The sequence below is a fragment of the Trichosurus vulpecula genome, chromosome 6, assembly GCF_011100635.1.
Source record: "Trichosurus vulpecula isolate mTriVul1 chromosome 6, mTriVul1.pri, whole genome shotgun sequence".
Classification (NCBI taxonomy): domain Eukaryota; kingdom Metazoa; phylum Chordata; class Mammalia; order Diprotodontia; family Phalangeridae; genus Trichosurus; species Trichosurus vulpecula.
This window is the reverse complement of record NC_050578.1, coordinates 143,988,318-144,011,339: the sequence shown is the minus strand read 5'-3', so window position 1 is coordinate 144,011,339 and position 23,022 is coordinate 143,988,318. Positions and strand designations below refer to the sequence as shown.

General features: G+C 33.8%; 1 protein-coding gene across 1 annotated transcript in view; it reads right to left on the bottom strand.

The window, feature by feature from the left end:
* The window catches only part of LOC118854797 (ephrin type-A receptor 5), a 109,710-nt gene that overhangs the window by 10,114 nt on the left and 76,574 nt on the right, over positions 1 to 23,022 (bottom strand). The window contains exons 7-10 of the mRNA XM_036765041.1: positions 13,053 to 13,114; positions 12,735 to 12,944; positions 9,213 to 9,362; positions 3,017 to 3,210 (exon numbers count right to left, since the gene is read on the bottom strand). Coding sequence (XP_036620936.1) covers positions 3,017 to 3,210; positions 9,213 to 9,362; positions 12,735 to 12,944; positions 13,053 to 13,114 — 616 coding nt within the window. The remainder of the gene's footprint in view (positions 1 to 3,016; positions 3,211 to 9,212; positions 9,363 to 12,734; positions 12,945 to 13,052; positions 13,115 to 23,022) is intronic.

Below are 23,022 nucleotides of genomic sequence, written 5' to 3'. Positions count from 1 at the left end.
AAGGAAAATATGCAAAGCACCAACAGTCCTGTGATGGGAACAGTGTCAACCAGTATTTACTTCCTCTTCTACGTTGGTTAGGCTCTGCTTACTATAAAAGGCAGTGTTTCTAAGATTCGATTGACCCAGGGAGCTGATGCAGTTTTGCCTTTAGTGTTTCTTTATTGTCCTGGTGACCTTACACAGTTGGACATGGTTTACTATTAACTTGATTACAAAAAAGGGCTCACCACAGTGGAGTCAACCTGACCTTCAGATTTAGCAGATGCCCAAAGGTTGAGTAAATCACCACTGCCTACCCAGGTGATCAGACAGGTGGCTCATATGGAAAGAAGAGGGACTATATTTACCCAAATTAAGTATCATATCTTTGTTTATTATCTTTTCTATGCAAGTAAAACTCATTTTGTTGACTGCTAAGTGCCTGATGACAGGGTAGCTAGATGGCACAGTGGATAGAGTTGCCAGACCTGGTGTCAGGAAGACCTAAATTCAAATCTGGCTTCAGACACTTACTATTTGTGTAACCTTGGGCAAGTCACTTAAACCAGTTTGTATCAGTTTCCTCATTTGCAAAATGAGCTGGAGGAGGAAATGGCATTGACTTTGCCAAGAAAGCCCTGAATGGGGCCAGAAAGAGCTGAACATGACTAAAACAACTAAACAACAATAAGTAACTAATGAGAGTCTTATTTTGTTCCAGTATTAAATTTAGGTTACCAGGGAATCAGCCCCAGTCAGGCCCAGACTATAGCAATGAAAGTACATGAATAGTGGACAATTATGCCATAATGGTTCTCTTTCAGGGACTCTTTCCATGATTGCTCATCTGTCATAGTTTTGAGTCATTTGAATTGTATGTTATGAATTTCAAAATTTAGTAGTCAGTAAGAATTTTTTCAAGTGTATATAAAATATTTTCGATATGGAGGTAAAGAGGAAAACAATTAAAGTAATCACTCAGACACAAGAGGGATAAAGCATTTAATTGCCTAGGTAGATTTACAATGGGTAGCAAGGTGGCACAGTGGATAGCATGCTGGGTGTGAGGTGAGGAAGACATATTTCTGAGTTCAAATCTGGCCTTAGACACTTGCTTCTTCCACAATCCCTGGCAAATGAATTAAAATTGTTTGCCTCAGTTTCCTCATCTATAAAATGAGCTGGAGAAAGAAATGGCAAATCACTTCAGTATTTTTTTGCCAAGAAAACCCCAAATAGGGTCATCAGTAGTTGGATGTAACTCAACAACAGCCTTCATATATATCACAACTTTTCCACTAAGTAGTTAATTGATGTTCATAACTCCTAGAAAAGTAATTCTCCCCCTCACCTATCCCTGTTGACATATGATTATTACTGGTATTTGGACATACTTTACAGACTTTTAAATATAAATATATAAAAAAGTAGTTACATGGCTCAGTGCAAAACTTGTATTCAGGAAGACTGAGTTTGAATCTTTCCTCAGTGGATTTATCTGTGTCACTATGTGAACCTCTCTTTGCCTTAGTTTGTTCATCTGTAAAATAGGGACAATAATTTTACCTCTCAGGGTTGTTTTTAGGATTATATTAGATAAAATTTGTAAGACACTTTCAAAATCTTGGAAGTGCTATATAAATGGCAGCTATAATTATTATAAACTCAGCAATTGTTTACATTTTCAAGAAAGGGCCATGTTATTCTTTTTTTTCTACATCAGAAATGAGAATGTAAACATTATTAAACTCAATGATCTTCTAATTGATAAAGTTCAGGTATTATTTTGAGAATTCCTTTGGAAAGAAAACTCAATTTTCAACAAAAGGTTTTTTGATTTGCCTCACAGCTGTCATTTTTGATCTATTTTTCCTTGGGCAAGTCAGTTAGCATCTCCAGACCTCCCACTTTTTATTTCTGCCTGGTTGGCCCCTCTAACGTTGCTTCCAGATATAGACCAATTGCATCACATGGAGAAAATGATATATAGCAAACAAAAGCAAGTATGATTTGTATACATATAAAAGGTATTAAAAACAAAGTTGAAGAGAATAGAATATCTCACAAGTATAGATGGCAAAGAGTTCTTGACAAATATAGGGAGAGAAACCATAATAGGAAAGAAAAATGGACAATTTTAAGTATATGAAATTATTTTTTTTACAAAAGCAATGTAGTTAGAATTAGAAGTAAGACAATTAATGGGACAAATATTTGAACCAAAGTTCTCTAATTAGGAGCTGAACTCTAATATACATAGGGAATTGGTCTATATATGTGTGCATATTTTTAAAAGAAGAAGCTATTTCCCAAACCTTTTAGTTCTAGTGCCTTCCCTCTTTTTAATTATTTCCTATATATTTTATATGTAGCTTATCCATATATTTTTGAAGAAAGAAATGAACAGAATCAGGGGAGCTCTTTCTACCATGGCCACAATGTTATAGAGGAAAGCAACTTTTAAGGGCTTAAGAACTTGAACCAATACAATAACTGATTATGACTCCAGAAGATTGATGATAAAGCAAGCCTCCAACCTCTTGGGGACCAGATGATACACTGTAGGTACAGAATAAGACATTCATTTTCAGAAGCAACCACTACAACACAAATTTGTTTTTTCTCACTCTACTTTTTTGTTATAAGTGAAGGATTTTGTTTGGGGGAAAGGTGACTTGTGAGGAAGTAGAATAGAATAGCAATAGTGATGAAAAAGGAAATAAGAAAAGAGAATCTGAAAAATCTAAAGATACACAAAAGAGTGGAAGAAATTTCAGCAATAGACAAGTATAGAAGGGGAATCTTATTACTTCCACATGTTTTTCCATATGTTTATGTATGCATACACATAGATACACATACATATATACAGATACAGATACACATACATATATACAGATACAGATAGATTTAGAGTTGAATATACAATTATCCTACTATCCTTCTCTGAACTTCTTTGTATTTGGAAAATGTAATAATTTGCTCTTGATTTTATAGTACATGATGAGGAAAAAAATGAGTACTATTGTTGTACCTGCTTGATGCATTAACCAGTGTCTTCAAGCTGCTTGGGTTACGAATGAGCTTGTCCAACATGCTGACAATTTCATCAAACTTGGGTCTGCTGTTTCGGTCTTTCTGCCAGCAGTCCAGCATTAACTGGTACAGAGCAGCAGGACAATCCATGGGACTTGGCAGACGGTATCCTTCCTCAACAGCTTTAATTACCTGAGTAAGACAAAGCAGATTTTTTTTAATCCCCAAAATTTAAGATTTCTGCTGGGAAAGATTTTGCACTGTGCACCTTACCTTTTTTTATTCCTGGCCAAAAGAATATGGGGTGGGCTCATGAAGGTTGGGAACATAATCAAAGTGAAAAAATTAAATTAGCGTATATATCTTTCAAAATCTAAAAAAAACCCAAAACACGAACTATATAGTTAAATTATAAGAATGATGAATGGCAATTATTGCTACTTAAAAACAGATGATTTGTAACATTTTTTGAGAAATAGGTAAACATATTTCTTTTTTTATTTATCTTTGTTTTCTATATGAATGATATTTTTGTAATGAACATTTAAACACACACACTTATTTTAAAATAATCAATGTACAATTTTGCATCAAAACAAAGTAGTGTGCTAAATGACAGATAAGTCAAAGGCTAAAGAACATAAGTATCTCATGTATCATTCAATATGTAAGGGTCTGGCTGCTTATAATCAGCCAGACAATACTGCATGGAATCTGGAATGACTGCACACTAGCAAGCATATTTAAAGTGGAATATTTAGTGGTTGGATTTCAATGTATATATGGAAGAAGAAACATAGTTATGTTTTTGTGTTATCTTAAAAATATTTATTCTAAAGAAATTAGGACACAAAATGTTAATAGGGACTATTTAAAAACAGATTTGTTTATTCTGTAGTACAAAACAATGCAGATTTTAATGAATTTTTTTTTATCTTAAAGTGGTATCAAATATAAACAGCAATGGACAATGCCATAATATTCCTGTTAAATTATATCTGATCATTGTTTTCCTCAGAGGACACTTGTCGCAGATGAAAAAAGATAATAAAGCATTATAATAAAAAGTAAAATTCATTCAGTGGTGCCAAGAATAATTTTTTCTTGATATTTCCCACCTTGGCTTTCAGTACACTGTTTGCCACTTTTTCTCATCTTTTTTCTGATCTTTCTTATCTCTCTTCTTCCATGGTTATTCTATGTCCACCAAACTCCAAAATATGGACTATTAGTCACCAATACTACCCCAGGGTTAGATGATTAAGGAAAATTATTATAGTGTATCAGCTCTTGGGAATAATAACGAGATGAGAGAGTTCATTTTTGATCTCTCAGAGATCAAACTCTTTTAGAGAAACACATTTATTGATAAGTAAATTATATTTCTACAAAGACAAAATTATTTCTGAAATAAACAATAGATATTAAATGTGATTAAATAGATTATACCACCTAGTGGAAGGAAAAAAATGAGGTTATGCTACAAATACCAGTTGAAGGAGTAAAACATTACACTGAGAAAAATAATTCTCATGAAAATATAAGGAAATAAAAATGTCTTATATTTCAACAGTGTTTTATAGTTATAAAACTCACAGACATTATGTCATTTGGTCCTTATCATGTGGCAGATGGTACAAGAATGAATATGCCAATTTTACAGATGAGAAAACTGAAGCTTACAGAGATAAAGTGTTTTTTTCATGCAGAATGTTCTTTTGAAAGGTTAAACTTTCAAAAATAAATTTGAGCAATATTTTATTGCCCTCTTCAGTGTTTATGTAATTGCCAGAAGGTCAGGACCTAGATATCTCCAAATGAATAGGAAAATATATCCAAATGAGCTAAAGAATGGTTCTACATAGGTTTACTAGTCACTCCAGGGGAAATGTCCATGAGCCCTGTTTGGTAATAATCTTTTGAAATCCATAGGGTGAAAAGTTTTCCCTGAATTTCATATATTGTGGTATTATGTCAATTTACTAGCTACACAGACAATTAAGTTCTTTTTTAGGAAGATCACACTGCTAAACTCAGCAAACAAAAAACAGAAACAACTTAGAATAGGGTTTTCATGTTGGATACCTAAAAGAAATCCTACTTCTTTGAGGAGAAATTTGAAAAAGGCACCCCTATAATATAGGACTATACCCATTTTGGACTTTTAATCTACTATAACTGACAATGGCCCTTTCATTGACTGTGGCTATACAGATGATGTAATTATATGTAATATATATATACCTATATATAGGGAGGAAGATAGGATAGAATATTTATATAAGTCACTTCCTATCACATACTCATATAATTATAGAATTTGTTTTATAATTAGATGTTGCCTTGATGGTTATCACATCCAATCCTATTATAGACAAATCTGATTCCAAGACAGGCAATGAATTACCAAAGATTAAGCATCTAATTTACAGGCAAACCAAGAATAAAACATTTTTTTCCATTGACTCCAAAAATCAATGGGTTTTTCCACTGTGCTTTTTCTCTTTCTTCATTACATAGATCTCACACCTACATGGACATATACATAGAGATTCATTAGAGACTGAGCACTATGATACTTTTGATAAATTATTTTGAAACCGTGACAAAAATAGAATTTCAAATCGTTTTTTGTCACTGGTCAAGAACAATATAAAATTAGTCATCAAAATTTATGTCTTAATCTGATTTTTGAAATTTTATTTTGGTTAAAAAAAAAGAAAAGAAGCCAAATGTTTTGAACAGTTAGGCTGGCAATGAGCAAAACCTTTAAAATGTCTTCATGTTTTGTTGGTATATTTGGATCTGTATGCATAAGCATGCATATATGAGACAGTGATATGATTATTATAAGCCATTTAAAATCCGTGTTCAAGAAACAAAAATTTCCCTGACATCTTACTGTTCAGAAACATTACTCTGAATGTCCAGATAAGAAGAACTGTAATTGTTCAAGGTCAATTTACTAATATCTACCTTTTCTTTAGAGAAATGCTAAAATGTAGTTTTAGTGGCATTACAATTTGAGTCAAATCTGATTACAAGGGTAAAAAGACAGAATTTTGCTCAATAAAGTTTCTTGTCATGATATGGAATTTGACCTTGAGCTATATTTACACTTCATCCAACTCAACTCTAATCCTGGTCCTGATTTGTATCTGCTAATTTAAATGTCAAAGGAAAAGTGACAAACTATTTATGCACTAAAAGATCAATTTCTATTGGTTAATAACAGAAACAAGATACTCATTTCTGAAGTGAAGTGAATTGTCTTCAAAGTCTCTCATGTCCTATTTAACCAGTTCTTTCTAATATACTTCATCAGGCATCCCTGAGTCATCTCCTTGATGATTCACCCAAGGAAATCCAAACACTTAAATAAGGTTTTGCCCTTTTCTCAAGAGTAACTGCTGAAACAGAGCTAGTATTTGAATATATATTTCCAGGCTATCATTTATCCCTCTGACCCAGATTGTAGCATGGATTTTCTTCTAGAAGGGTGAGTAGCAACTATTCCATTGCATCAAAGAATCAAGACAAATGAATTGTTCTCAGTTAATAGAAAGTGCAGTGGAAAAGATTCATATCAAACTTCACATGGAGAAAAATCATCACTTGCATTTTTTCAAAAAGAATTCTTACCTGGAGGGCATCACTACTTACAAAATTTTAAGTCTCTCTTTATAAACATTAAAAAAAAAAAACTAAGTGTAGCTCAACACATTTTTTAGTACTTGGTATTTGTTAAGCAATATGCTAAGAAAAGAAAAAAAAACATTCTCTGCCCACAAAGAGTTTACCTTTTAATGGGGGAGACAATGTATACTAACTGGTATATACAAGATAATTATAAGGCATCTAGCTATGAAGGTCAGGAAAAGCCTCTTGGAGGAGGTGGCCCTTGAATTCAGTTTTGAAGGAAATGGGGTAATCTCAGAGCCAATGTTTGGGAGAAGAAGATTGCAGGTATTGTAGACAACCAGGGAAAAGGTAGAGAGACAGATGGAGCATCATATGTGAGGAACAGCAAGTGGAATAGTACAGCTGGATTACAGTGTGTAGAAGAGAGCAATGTGTTGGAAATTTGGAGAAGATAGGAAGATCTTTCTACTAGGAAAGTAAATACAGGCTATATCCTAGATCTAAAATAAAACTGATTCATTCACATTTGGATCATTTCAATTGACCTTTAAGTGGTGATTTAAATGCCTTATGTCTTTTTGATTATTGTATTTTTTTTGTCTGGGTGTGGATGAAATGCAAGGGTTACACAGGGGGAAGGCCAATAATCTAGAGAAAGGAATTCTGTGGTTGAGTTGGTCATTTATCAAGGCATCATGCAACTCATTACATTTACTGAGGATTTCATCATGAAACTCCAAGAATTATAATCCCATTTGGTCTACCATCTCTTATTACATTTGTCAGCCTGAAGCACGTTATTTATTTATTTTGGAAAAGAAAGGTTTTTCAGAGTTAACGAAGAAAAAGGTGGGGGCAGCAATGAGGGTAGCAGACAGGCTGGCACCAGTTCAGCATACCCATGGTACATTTGAAGTTCTGTTATAAGCTATGCATGTTCTTGGCATTGACACTCAAATCAATAGTGTTAACTCAATTTAGAAAGTGCTACCTCTTCTGGCAAAATATAATAAAGGGCATAAAGAATCTGTAATGCTCAGATATTGTTTCCTTCATGTTATGTGGATATGTGCTTGGAAAATCAACTATTAGTAGAAAAGGGAGATCCTGAATCTGTGTGGTTTAAGCAGAAAAGGAAATGTCACAGGGCACACATTATTCTCAACAATGGGTATTCAGGGGAATAACTGATGAGACTAAGCTTCAGTATCCTGCTACATGCAATAAATTCAGACTTTTTATAAACAAGGATTTTAGAGTAGTTAAGATTAAACAAAATATGCTTCAAATTTCTATTAATACATTACTGTGTGCTCTACATACCTACATGGATATTTTTTAGTATATAGATTCTGTTAGTTTCAATGAGGGAAAAAATTTTGCCACCTGATTCCTAAGCCTCCAGGAATAAGCCTCCAGCTTATCTTTGACTTCTAGACATTTATGGAGCCCATTCATAGCAGGTATGCAAAACTTTTCTGGCTTGGCAGAGTATGTAATACTTTGCAAATAAGAATACAGGGTCATGAATATGTACAAACATAGTTAAAGCAGCTCTTTTTGTAGTGGAAAAGAAATGGATGCCCATCAATTGGGTCATTGCCAAAAAATGGTACCTTAGTATAATAAAATATTTTTGTTCTTTAAGAAATAGTAAAAGGACTGGTTTCAGAGACAAATATAAGAAGAAATGTATGAACTGATGGAGAGTGAGGTGAGCAGAACCAGAGTCACCTCTGCATCATCATGGCTATTTGTATAGTTTTACTGTTTTAGCAGATAATTATCACTTCATGTGATACTTTCTGTCATCTTGCCATCCACATCAATAACTCACATTTATATAGTAGTTTGAAATTAACAAAATGCTTTATTCACAACATTTCCTTGAGGTGAATGATTCAAATATCAATAATAAAATTTTACACATTAGAAACTGAGTTTCAGAAAAGTTAAAGGACTCTCAGAAGGCCACATGGCTAGTACCAAAGTGGGGCTCTCAATCATAGTAAGGACCACACAAGTCTTAGAAGAGAAAGTAGGTCAAACCTATGAATTTGGTGTCAATTAGATTGTGCTATTTCCTTAAAAGTGCTTGAACAGTATTGTTTTTGCCCAAGTCCAGTAGCAGAGACAAGTATTCCAAACAAAAATCTTGGCTCAGATCATAGGTCTTATAAACTACGGCATTTAGGGCAAGTCACTTTGATGTCAAGTTTTCTTATTTATCAAATGAGGGGATTGGATTACTTGGTTTTGGAGATCCTTTACAGCTTTAGATATATGATACTATAATTATTGACTGAAGTAGAGATAAACATCATTGTCATACAATTGAATCATCTGATGAAAGTAAATTTTATGTATCTAAAATATACTTTTCATAGAAATGGAATAATAATTAATAGAAAATAGCTAAAATAAATTTATCAGAGGAAGATTGGGGAGAAAGCAAACTAATTCTTGTTTTTCAACTCTTTTAAAAAATAAAATGCACCAAAAGACCCATACTTTTGATAATCAAAGGCCTGTTCACTCCATTGAGTACTTACATCCTGATTGGTCATTTCCCAGTATGGTCTCTCTCCATAGGAAACCACTTCCCACATTACAATTCCATAACTCCAGACATCACTGGCAGAAGTGAACTTGCGAAAAGCAATGGCTTCAGGTGCAGTCCATCTGATTGGGATTTTTCCTCCCTAGGAAAGTTAAGTAATCATATAAATAAGTAAGTACAATAACAGTCCACATTTCTTAGAGGCTCTAGGGATACAGTTTCCTCACCTGAAAGGCTTTGGAAAGAGATGTAGAATTGTAAAGTACATTTGTTTGACAGCACTTATTCTCTTCCTGCATACCTTAGCCTATGAGTATTTGTAGACTGACTACTAATTGCCTGTCCAGAAAGGATTGCAGTTTTAAATTCTGTTTGAATACCAGAGCACATATGGGATCCACATCTCAATTATGTTGCTTTGAATGGTGGCCATGAATAAGGGAAGGCAAGCAGTCAAACAGGCCAGTAAATAATATTTTCATAACTTTAAGATAAAAACAAAGAGAATGCAAATGTTTTATATTCCTTTCTCTTCCCTTCCTACCTTCATTTCAGGAAGACTGAAAATAAAAAAAAAAGTCAAGAGGTTTGAATGGTCCCTCACATGACTTTAAGGAGGCAAAGATATGTTTGAAGCCAGATAAATGAGAACAAATACATCACTGTGGGAGTGGTAGATGGGTGGGAAGTTCATGCATATGTGCACGCACTTGGTTTATTTCTTCTGGTTTTATGTTTCTGGTACATTTTTGTGTGAGTAGCACATTTGCTATTACCAGGTCAAAAGAAATAAATAGAAATGAAAGTATGAGAAAAATCTTACCAAGTTATCCATTTTAAAAATTATTCTGCATGATAATTGCAATGGATGATTTAAAATAAAATTCCCTCAGTTCAAAGAGGAAATAATTTTCATAATCTTGTCTAGCTCAAGCTGAAAGTATTTTTTCCTAGTTCTTTAAAAAAAATAGGCAAACAGAAAACCAAATACTGCCTATTGTAGCTATTTTTTTATTTTTTAAGATAAAGTCATGTGAATTTCAAATATTTGCTTAGGAAAAGGAATAACCATACTCATATCAAAAAGTAAAGAAGGAACTCTATTTCAGATATTCCTCATATAAGCTGCTAGAATTTCAATTTGAGGGAAGAAAAAAATAATGTTTAAAATTATTTGCTAAAAAGTGATGTATAGACCATGACTGTGGGGCCATAATATATATGCAGAAAGTAGTTAGTGGTATCCCACTCATTTCCAGATGAACAGCTCTATGAAGATCAGGAACATAGTCCTTTATTTAGTCAAAGTTGTCAGAGCCATGCTCTAGTAAAGCCATGAAGGCTGTTGTTTTAGAGATCTCCACTGCCTCTTCATTCTTCTTCTTAGCAGCTGTTGATACCATAAAGCCCTATCCCCAACAGAACTTTTACAAAGGAATTTTTTTACACATTTGGAAAGAATTATTTTACAAAAATAATTGTTTTCATAAAATTTCCAAGTGAAGATATATTCATAGTTATATATTGATAATGACTCTCACTTCATAATAAAGATTTTTAAAAGACTGCCTTATGAACTAAGATTTACACACACACACACACACACACACGCGCGCGCGCACACACACACACACACACACACACAAACACACACAAAAGGAAGGAGTGGGAGATGTGGGGGAAGAAGTACATAGAGATTCCTTTCATGTAAATATTCCCCAACAGTAGAGACTGGCAACTCATTTGCAATTTATATTCTTGAAGCATTGCCTGAGGCACCGAGAGAGTTAAGAGTCTTGTTCCTGATGACACATATAACATATAGAAAGTCTTTCAGATTCTATAACTTATATCTGCTTCACCATATTGCCAATCATTTATATTTATTTATATGTGATTTGTGTATCATGTAATCTGTGAGACTATTGTCTAATAAGAACAGAGATTTATTTTTAGTTCCCTCAGTGGTTGTAGCACAGGGCTCTGCAAATTGGATGCTTACTAAATATATGCTGAGTTATACTGAACTGATGTCTGAGAATTCTATAGATATAGGAAGATTTCCATTGGCCATTCATTCAAATTAAGAATCTGAGATCATTTTAATAGCTAATATTTATACAGTTTCTAGTTTTTTTAAGTGCTTTAAATTCATTGTCTCTTTAAATAATAAATTAAAAATTCAGAACTATGAGACATAAATAAATTTTGTTACCAATTGAAATCTGTTTGTCTAAACATTGAGAAATCTTGCCAGATCTGCTAACATTTCTGTTTACTGCGAATTGAGCATAGAATAAAGTGACTGAGTAAAATCTGAGTATGGTTACACCAATAACATACAGGAAAACTTAGAGACAGAGTGTCAATAAAAAGTGGCGGTAATAATTTTAACAAATAAAAGTCCATAGCATATCTATATTCAATGAGAAAATGAGATAGCAATATAGGATGTGGTAGAGGGGAATGACATGCTGGGTTACTACTTTTTGTGTCCTACCAGAAACTCTTGTAATCTCTGCTTTCTGAGCAATCAGTGACCTTGATGCAGAACAGAAATGTAATCATCCTCTTAGCTCAAATCTTACTCTAATAGAGCTGCTAAGATAAATCCATACTTATTCCTTCTGTGGTTCTGTCTACCACCATAAGGTAAAGTAAAGAATTAAATCAAATAGCTAGATAATATGGGTCAAAAATGTCTGCCTAAAATACTCTGATAATTAAGATAAATTAGAAGGATGTGGAATCATATTAAAATTGCCTCAGCTTTCATAGATAAAAATTATTATACATGATTGACATAATGAAAAAAATTGAGATGAATAAAATGATCTAATTAAACCATTTAGAGGGAACTTAAAGGCAAAGAAACAAGAAAAAGGAGGTAGAAAACCATAATTTTCTTCCCAATAGAGAAGGGCTGGCTTACAACAATCCTTAAATGGATAGTCTCTCCAAATATGTTTACCTATTGTGTCATGGGATTTGGTTTAAATAGTTGATATAATGGGAGTTTATAAATTAACTTAAGTGATTTTAAAAGAATTCCTGGAGGATGAAATTTAAATACACACACAGATGTATAGATACAGATGTATAGCAGGAGTAGGAGAGAAGCATGGGCATTTTTCTATGGGAAATTTATGACCTGGATCAAATTAGGCTAGCTAACTTCTTTTCTGGGAAAGCAACAGGGGAGAATTCATGGTACATATGCTAGTGTGAATTGAGATTCATGGCTGGAGGTTTTTGAAAGACAACTATATAAAAGAAACTACTTTTTTCAGTGAGATTATGAACTTATAATATCATGGGGCATTCCTTCAAATAATTAAAAAAATCATCTGGCATCAGTTCATTTGTTGTTATAAGTCAAAAGTATAGATGTTTGGTTCAAGTTAATTTTATGCTCTAAGGAACAAAAAAATCTTTAAAACACAATATTCATAATTTCTTTTAGAATAATGGTCTGGGGCTGATTTCTCATATTATTGATACTGTTAGAACTTACTCGAGTAGTGTATGCTGCTTCGGGGTCATCTTCTAGTACTCTGGAAAGGCCAAAATCAGACACTTTGCATACTAGGTTACTGTTGATTAAGATGTTTCTGGCTGCAAGATCCCTATGCACATAGCCCATGTCAGAAAGGTACTTCATTCCAGAAGCAATGCCCCTCAGCATTCCTACTAGCTGAATTACAGTAAATTGTCCATCATTTTTCTGGAAAGATAATGAAGAAGTATTAGTCTTGCACAGAAATATAATGAGCAAATCATCAGTGTTGGGTGTGTCATGGCTTTGATGAATAAAAACTATTGTAAATCTTACCTTTAAAAATGTATCTAAAGAGCCATTCTCCATATATTCTGTCACTATCATTACTGGCTTACCTAGAAAGAAAACAAAGTTATGTAGCTTTTATTTCATAAATATATCAAACATGTTTTTGCAGATATATAGATGAGGAAAATATGCCCCTTTGCATTTTAACCTGGTCATACAAGGAGTGCTTTAAACTATTTTAGAAATATTAATTTGTTCATGATTTTTTGACATTTTTACTAAAGCTCAAATTTTAATATAATATCAACCAATCAACAATTATCAATTACTAGTATTATGTTGGATGCTATGGGAACTGGATGGATGTGGAGAGATCAAGGTCATATGAATATAACCTTGGTAAATGAGTATTTTAAATTATTTTATCACCATTATAAGACACATAACATCATGTAGCAATGAGTCTTCAGACAATTCAAAATGATACATGCTATTAGAAGACAGTTTAATAGTACTCATATTTAGTTTTGTGATGAGTCAATATTATGACCCCTAAACTGCATATGCACACATAACCAATCCCTAGTTCACTAAATACATTTCCAGCTTCACTACTTTCCTATAAGGAACACCTCAAACAGAAGTTTTCATTTTCCTTTATGCCTTCTACTTCCATACAATTATTAATGACATATTTTAACTTAAAATTGCTTACCCCACATCCACCCACCAAAATCCTAGTAGCACCTGAAAATTCATTTCAAATCCCATGTTTTCCATAAAGCACTCACTTATCTTCTCCAAGGGAAACTAATGTCTCTTTCCTTTAGATCCTTTTAAAATATTAAATGTTTTCTTGAAAACACTGTTAAAACTTGTTTTAATAGGGCAAGTCCTTCTGTCTTTTCCCCATTACAGTATTATCCGCACCATCCATTTAACAATTAGAAAATGCTGTCTATTGCATTTGTTCAAAGACTTATTTTATTGCCACTATTAGATTATCAATTCTTGGACACTCAGAATCTTGTTTTATATGTTTATCTCCTCTGCAGCAGCTTGTATGGTGCCTGGAACACAGGAAATGCTAAAGAAATGGATGCAAAATAAGTGAAGAAATAACTGTATTACTCAGATAAACTTTAGTCTGACAAGAATAGTCTTTAACATGGTTGATTAGTCTTCTCCCTTGATATCAACAGTATAGTATTTTAAAATAAGCATTGTTCCTATCTCTAGGACAAATTCTTTATGTCTTATACAGCAGTAAATGACATATGTTAACTTAAGCCTCTTGGTTTTAGGGAAAGATAGTGAAAAAAATGTAAATGTGTATACATGTACATTTATATGCTATATATGTTTTTGTATAATATACTGAGAGCATGCTGAGAAAGAAAAGTGATTATTCTCTTAGATCAATTAAGAATCTCAATATGAAAGAGGGAATTATATATGATCCATGCAGATATGCATATACCATCACAAGCTAATCACTAGTGCATTATAGGTTACTTCCTGTTATTTACAAGAAAATATAAATGCTTTCTTGCTATTTAATTAATTCAGACCTGAGACTGCTTGTTTATGTAGGCTGCCACTGCCAGAAATTTAAAAAAAGTATGGAGATGAGTATTATAATACCTAGATATAAATAAAAGTTATATACACATTCAAGCATTTACACACAAAAATTATTTTAAGAATTCCATTAAGCTCCATAATATGACAAGATAGTTTTTCATATAGATAACTTCTCTTATGATAAATTGGAAATGTAGGTTCTTTTCGTGATACTTGAAATGTGATATGTGTTCACTTGATTAGCAGTAAAATATAAAAAATGCATAAAGGAATGTTTCATATTAAAATTTCATTACAAAGTACTGTTGCACATAGCTAAGGAAAACTAAGAAGTTACAAAAATACTATTTTTGGTCCATTTTTACTTCTTAATTTTAGCACTTCCCTCTTTGCATCAAAGAACCATATTGTGCATGTCCTTCTTCATCCCTGTCCTTATTTATTCTATTCTCCTTACCACCACTTCCTTTTGGTGTTTAATATAGGCTTGCCATCTCTATTCAGTTTTCAAAGTCTTGGATCTCTCTCTCTCTCTCTCTCTGTCTCTCTCTCTCTCTCTCTCTCTGTCCCCCTCCCCGTTTCTGTCTCTCTGTCTGTGTCTCTGTGTCTCTGTGTGTCTCTCTGACTTTCTGTGTGTGTCTCTTTGTCTCTGTCTTTCTCTCTGTCTGTGTGATTCTGTCTGTCTCTCTCTTCCAATTCTGAGGTCCATAGAAATAGATTGTCATTTAGCTCTTAGGATAGAAAGTATGCAGTAAGCTAAAATGTACCATCATAGCACAAATTCACATAATTCCAGAGATGAAAGGGACTTCATTGGCTTTTAGTTCAATTTATGCCAGTAGAATCCCCTCTACAATGTACCAGACAAATGGCCATCCAGCCTTTGTTTGAAAATCTCCAATGTGGGAAAACCCAGAACTTACAAAGGCAGTTCATTTCACTTCAATATGCCTCTAATTATCATGAAGTTTTCATAGTATCAAGTCTCAGTTTGCCTTGTTGCAAATTACACCTAATCAATCCTAATTCTAACTTGCCAGGGCATGCAGAAAAAAAAAAAAACAAAAAATAAACAAAAAAAAAACCAACAACAACCAAAGAACCAAACAAAAAAAAAAACCCATATCTTTTTTTCCTACAAAGACTTTCAGTTACCTCACATCTCCTTTTCCCACCAAGCATTCACTTTTATAAACAAAATACACATGATTTATTTCGTGCTTCTTTAGGTGTTATCTGGTTTGTTAATGTTCTTCCTGAAAAATGTTGCCAGAGCTGAATACAATATGGTTCACCTGGTCTAATGAGGACAGAATCTACACGTCCTGAATATTGCACCTCTTTTAACACAGCCTACTACTTCATTGGCTTTCCTAACTGTCATACCATACTGTTTATTTATTTTGATCTTTCTGTCTGCTAAAAGCTTCCCCTCATACTTGAACTGTTGCCTAACCATCCATGCATTCCCCATATCAACCTTGAAGTTGATTTTCTTAATGAAAATATATGACTTAACATTTAATAATACTAAATTTCAGATTATTTGATTTACCCTAATGTTTGTAATGATTGTAAAAATATTCTTGAATTCTGATGGTTATCTATGATCTCAGCTATTCTATCCAACATTTCATGATCTATGAATCTGATAAGCATGCCACTGATACTACTATTGGAATAAATGATAAAAAAAAATAAAAACTACAGGACCAAGCACAGATCTCTGGGGCACTCCCCTGGTGACTTCCTTCCAAAATGACATAAAATATTAATGAATAATGTTTGGGTCAAGCTATTCAATCAGTGTCAAATGTGTGTAATTGTGTTGTAAACTAGCCCATATTTTTCCCACATGTTCCCAAAAGGTCAACATTTATCATATACTTTACGAGATTAACTTTATCTATACCATTACTCTAATCCACTAGTTTAGTAAAAAGGGAAATAGCCCTTTTAACTCAAATTTAGGTTTGTCTCATTAAGTATGGCTCTGGCTCAAGCTCCCACCTAGCATTTCTCCTAGGGCCATTAAGAATTTGACTCTGAGCCACTTCTCTACAGAAAGAGTAAAGTGTTCTTCAATCTTGTGGAAGTATACAAGGTAAAAAGAGTTCACTTCTAACACAAACAAGTACATTATTTCAAAAACAGTCAGGGTGCCTCCCCTTTCCTCCCCAATGGTCTCTGATTTTCTGGGACACACACAGTGCTCTGGAATATTTCCCTGGCTAAGGAACCCTGTATGGGCTCACAACTTGAGGTTGGAAGAAAATTAACAACCCACCTTTACTGGTGACCTCTCTAAAGAATGATCTGTAATGTTTTTCAAGGGGTATTTATGTTTTAAATGAGGAAATGTTTAACTTAAAATAATGTATTTGTACTGGTTAAATTTCTGATATCAGGATCATGCTTGGCTAGGGTCAGGTGAGGGGGTGGGGGGTTGGAGAAGAAGGTTGTCTATTCTTAGGTGGAGGGGCCTTCAAATATAGTGACATACAGCCAATTACTTTATACAAACTTGATTATATCTTCTATATGTCCTTTGAAACCTGTTGCTTCCCCCCTCAGGTGATTAATATACAATTTGATTCCCTGCTCCTTCCTTATACTTACTCTTCTTTACAGAATTTCTCTCCTTCCCTCTTCACCACTCATTTTCTGTTTTTTAGAATCATCTATCAGTAAAATGATTGGCTGCAGGTACTCCTTAGACTGATGAGCTTTCAGCACGAATGAGTTAAAAAATCTTCATGAAGTATTTATTTTCTGGGTTAATGAACACCTTGGCCTTCAACCCAGACTTTACTGAGCTTGGAAGAAAGATATTATGCTGTAAACAGGATGCACCCATCAAAAATCTTATTAACATTAAATAATACACATACAGAAAGAGGAAATAATTACTTTTTAAGAAGTTGGACACCTGGAATGCATGCTGTGCAATTTTTCAGTCAGCATCATCTGTGTTTAAGAGACATTAATTATGTATGACAGCAAAGGCTGTGACAACAGAATTTTCAAAAAAAATATTATTTGAGCAGTGTGATAGGGACCTAAAGGGCCTCTCATATTCGAAAAGGGGGGGGGGGGATGAGCAATCAAAATAAAAGTTTGCAAACAGGTATGATATTCTTTTGTTGACAAGAATAATAAGACTCTTCAAATCCCATTTGATTAATTTTCATGCTTGAGTCATTTTAATGCTAATTATATATAGTTTGGCTCAGGTTTTAGATCTCATTTCTCGCTAGCTTGCAAGGATGACATAGCAATAATTAATGTGGTTTCCTCTAGTCCTTGTAAATTCAATGAAATCCTCTAAGAACATGCAAATTATTTTTATTTAAATCAATTTCCATGAAGTGCCACAAAATATAGACAGGAAGAGCTGTCAGTCATTTTAAAATTGCATAATAAATACCTATGCATAAGATATATTAAAGCTATGTCATAACATGATTATAATAAACTTTAAAATTAGTTCATATTAAGATATTTATAATTTTTAAGGAAAGAATATTAAAACATTTGAGCTTTTCTTTCATGCAAAGGAATTGCTGATTAATTACAGAACACTTCTGAAATTAGGGACATGGTTTCTAATTTCATTACTAACTAGTCACTTAACCTCATTAGGCCTCAATTTCTCATCTGTAAAATGAGGCAAAGTGCTCTTAGATGGCCTCTAATGCTCCTTCCATCTTGGTATCTGTGATCATAAATCTAAATTCAATTATTATAATCACATAGATACGGGAATTTTGAAGACTTATAGAAAAATCCTATGTATTAAAAAGCAAATAGCTAAATTCAATAACATTACTGAATGCTCATTCTACTTGAATTATTTTCAGTTTTTTACGCTCTTGTCCATGTACTGGATATTATTTCCTCTATGCTTGCCTTACAAGATAATGATCTGTTGGTTCTCCCCTTACCTGTTTGATATCTTCTTTTCAGTTTCTTTTTTATTTAATATTTTATTTTTCCCCAATTACAGGTAAAAACAATTTTTAAAAATCATTTAAATTTTTTTGAGTTCTAAATTCTCTCCCTCCCTCTTTCTTGTACCCCTCTTATTGAGAAAGCAAGCAAATTATATGTTAAACATATGTGGTCATGCAAAACCTTTCCATATTAGTCATGTTTTAAAGAAAATAGACCCACCCAAAGTTTTAAAAAGTATGCTTCAATATTCATTCAGGCTCCATCAGTTCTTTCTCTGGAGATGGAGAGCATTTTTCATCATATCTCTTTAGAATTGTCTTGGATCATTGTATTGCTATAAATAGCCAAGTCATTCACAGTTGGTGATCATACAGCATTGCTGTTACTATAGCTGATGTTTTCCTGGTTCTGCTCATTTTACTCTGGATCAGGTCATGTAAGTCTTTCTAGGTTTTTCTGAAAGCATCCTGCTCATCATTTCTTATACTTTTTCACTCTCTTTTCCTGGACCATAATTCCCCTCCTATTCACTAAGAGTGGATATTTCCCAAAGCTCTGTGCTTTACCCTCATCTCCCTTTTTTTTCTACATTCTTCCTTTTGCAAATTTATTTTAACTCCAATGAGTTTGATTATCACTTCAATGTATATTCCTAATATTGCCTTACCTCCAATCCCATATTACCTTTTGCTGGACGTTTCCATTTGGATTTCTCATAGGCAATGGAAACCCAATGTGTCCAAAATAGAACTCATTTTATTATCTAAATATTCTTATTTTTTACTTAGATGACAACTATCCTTATCGTAACTCAGGTTAACAATTATGGAGTCATTTTTGACTCTTTTTCCTTGCCACTCTTTTTGAATTAGTTGCTAACCCTTGTCAATTCTGCCTCCACATCATTCCTCTAGCATGGACCCCAATCACCTCTCATTTGGACTACTACAATGGGCATTAAAAGCTCTTCTGAATCCAGTTAATTACTCTTCTCCCTTTGGGGCAGGTAGATGGTACAGTGTATACAGAACTGGGCTTAGAATTAGGAAGACACCTTCATGTGTTCATGAGACACTTACTAGCTATTTGACCCTGGTCAAGTCACTTAACCTTGTTTGTATCAGTTCCTGATTTGCAAAAAAAGAGCTAGAGAAGGAAATGGCAAGCCACTTCAATATCTCTGCCAAGAAAACTCCAAATGAGGTCATGAAGACTTTGACATGATTGAAAAATTACTGAACAACACCCTTCTCCCATTCATCTTCTGTATGAGAGTCAAATTCCAAAAACCTGGATTTGATTCCTAGGATACTTCATTCTATTCAACTATTCAATAGCCCCCTATTTGCTCTATGATATAACATAAAATCTTGAGAATGTCATTTAAGACCTTTCACAATATTTCTTACCTTTCTCTTCTTATTTCATATAATTCCCATTTACATACTCTCTAATACAAGCAAACTGGAAGGCCAGATTTATAATGCTTTAAATGTTATATGTTTCAAACAAAGAGAAAACTTCAGAAAATAACTTTCATGGCATATGATGTGTCATTTCAAATATATAGTTTAATTCAGTAAGAATTTATGAAGCAGCTACTATGTACCAGGCACTGCTACAGGTATTTGAAATACAAAGACAAAAATAAAAATAAAAGTAATGAATGCCCTCAAAGAGTTTATATTTTATTGAAATTACTAATGATTCTTAAAAAATTATCCATATCCAAAAGGCATAAAATCAGGAGAAAAAGAGCCAAAGAAATTCACCAGGGTTTTGAAAAACTTCCTACACAAATTTCAAAGGAAAGAATTACCTACAGATGGAGAAAATGTTTAGATCCTACTGTTTGTGTATGAAATTGGTCTAATGGTAAATAGTCCGAAGATATCACAGGGTATACTCTGAAATCCTTAGCCATTTAAAAGAAATGGACATAGTAATAATTTTTCTTATTTGTGTAGTGCTTTGAAGTTTACAAAGTGCTCTACATCGTTGATCTCATTAGATTACTTAAAAGGTAATTAAACTGTCCTTAACATCTGGTTGAATCAGTGGACAAACTTGTGAGCTATTAATATGGCTTCCTAGCTGACTGAGTACAAAAAGCTACAAGGACAGTGTAGCTGGACCCTCAGGATTGACTGATGGCCCAAACATCAGTAACATAGAGTCAGAAAAGCTAAGCTAAGTTGAATCAATGCTCTCCCCGTTGGTTATGTATAATATGAATCTTTTGTCAATTGCTAGATGGACAATGGGTGTCTCATTTTTTTAAAATATCAAACCTGAGGTACCTATCCAACCTTCTCAGCAGTGACCTATTTACTAATTCTATTATAATTTCTACTTTACAGATGAGAAAACTGGAACTAAGAGATTCCAGTATGTATCCGAATTAGATCATTTTAAACATTATGTCACATTGCCCCTCTGAAGGATGAATAAAGTTCTTTTCACTTATAAAGATACACAATTTGATTAGCCATAAATATCTATATCCCTTCTGGTCAGTACAAATAGAGAATCATCTGGGACCAGAAAGAAAAGGGGGAAACAAATTGGATAGATTATATATGGGAAATAGTATAAAGATAAGTTTTCCCCACAGAAGACATTTTATTCTCCAACATCTGTATTTAATAATGATGCTATTTACTTATGAATCACGGTAAACCAGTATCTCTAGAGAACCAAAATTATAGCTTACTCAAAAAGTGATGGTGAGATGAACGGTGGGTGTAAGATCTCAATACTTTAAGTATCTATAAATTCATCATCAGGAAGGTGTTTACTTCCTTTGGTGATGGAAATCTCAACTTCCTACCACTCCACAGAATGATTTGGGGAAATTCATAGCATCAAAGAATCAAAGAATCATAGCATCAAACACATTTAAATCAGGAAGGATCAATAGAGATTATGGAATTTAATGCACTCATTTGCAGATGAGGAAATTGGGGTGTAGGTTAAGTGACACAAGTTTACTTAGACAGTAAGCAGTAGAATATGGGTTAGTCCCAAGTCCTCTGACTCTAAATCCTGCCTTTTGCACTCTACCTCACTTCCTACTTTTGTTTCTGGGTTTGAAATATTTATCACCTTTCTGTCAACATGATCATGAGCATTTCTAAAGCAAGGTAGTATAGTCTCACTCTACATAGTAAATAGTGCAAATATATATATATATATATATATATATATATATATACATGTATATATGTATATATATATATATACATGTATATATGTATATATATATATTTTTTTTTTCAATATAACAAGCATTTATTGAATGCCAATAGTATATGCTCAGGCATTGATGGTTAGAAGGAACTTTGGAGACTAATTCACAACCCTCCCCCCCTTTACAGATCAAGAAACTGAGTCCCAGAAATTATGTGACCTGCCCAAGGTCACAGATAGTGGGAGAGGTAGGATTCAAAGCCAGGTTTCTTGAGTCTTAACTCCAGTAGTATTTCTAGTGTACCCTGCAGCCTCCACCCATACCCCTAGTAGAGATGTTTTATTAGGGGAGAAGGCTCTATAGAGGCGACTAGACAGCTTTGCCACAGCTTTCTATACAGTGAGATACATGAGTCCACTCCTCCCAAAACAAACCAACAATCTTGGGGAAGGGGGTTTAGGAACAAAAATGGGCAGGGCTGCCTCAAGTTTCTTGGTAGGGTTAGCTAGTACCAGGGAAGCAGACAGGAGATGGAGGGAAGTCTTTCAGCTGCAAAGCCACTTTCTTCCACTACCACCCTCAGCTACCAACTTTTGAATGATGTGGTTTTAAGCCCTCTCAGCATCGTGCTCATCTTCCCTCAAACCTGAGTCAACTTGTCAACATCCTAAGAGGGGTGCTTAGAAGTAAATACATCACTGAAGTTGTGTCTTCACCCCCCTCCCCAAACTTATTGAAGACAGGAATTGGTTTTTTTTATATTTGCCCAATATATAATAGGCACTTAATGTAATTAGCACTTCCTATTCTCCTTTTATTCCGGACTTTTCTAGCACCGCAACAGAAAAATGTTTTTGGTTTTTTTTTTAGCTACCATGTCACACTGTTTACTAATGGTGAGCTCAGAGGTGCCTAAAAATTCCCATATTTTAGTGAACTATATTTGATTCTAAACCAAGAACCGAAATCATCTTAATGTTAGCTGTCTTCCTAACACTTAATTCAGGAGAGTTGGTCTGAGTGCAGTGCTTACTTTATAAGGTGAACGAGGCCCCACAGTATAAATGGCTCTCAGATCTAGGGCTGAGGAGAAGAAAGGGCAGCTAAGAGAAGTGATTTGGTGTTCAATAATAAATTTGAAATATTAAACAGAATGCCAGTGAAAAATTAAAAACCTCAGAACTTTTTGCTGAAATCTTTAAGAAACAGGCAGATATCTTAGCCTGGGATAGGGGGAGGCATTGCCAAATACCTTTGAACAGGGGGTTTCAGAACCAAGCTCTACCC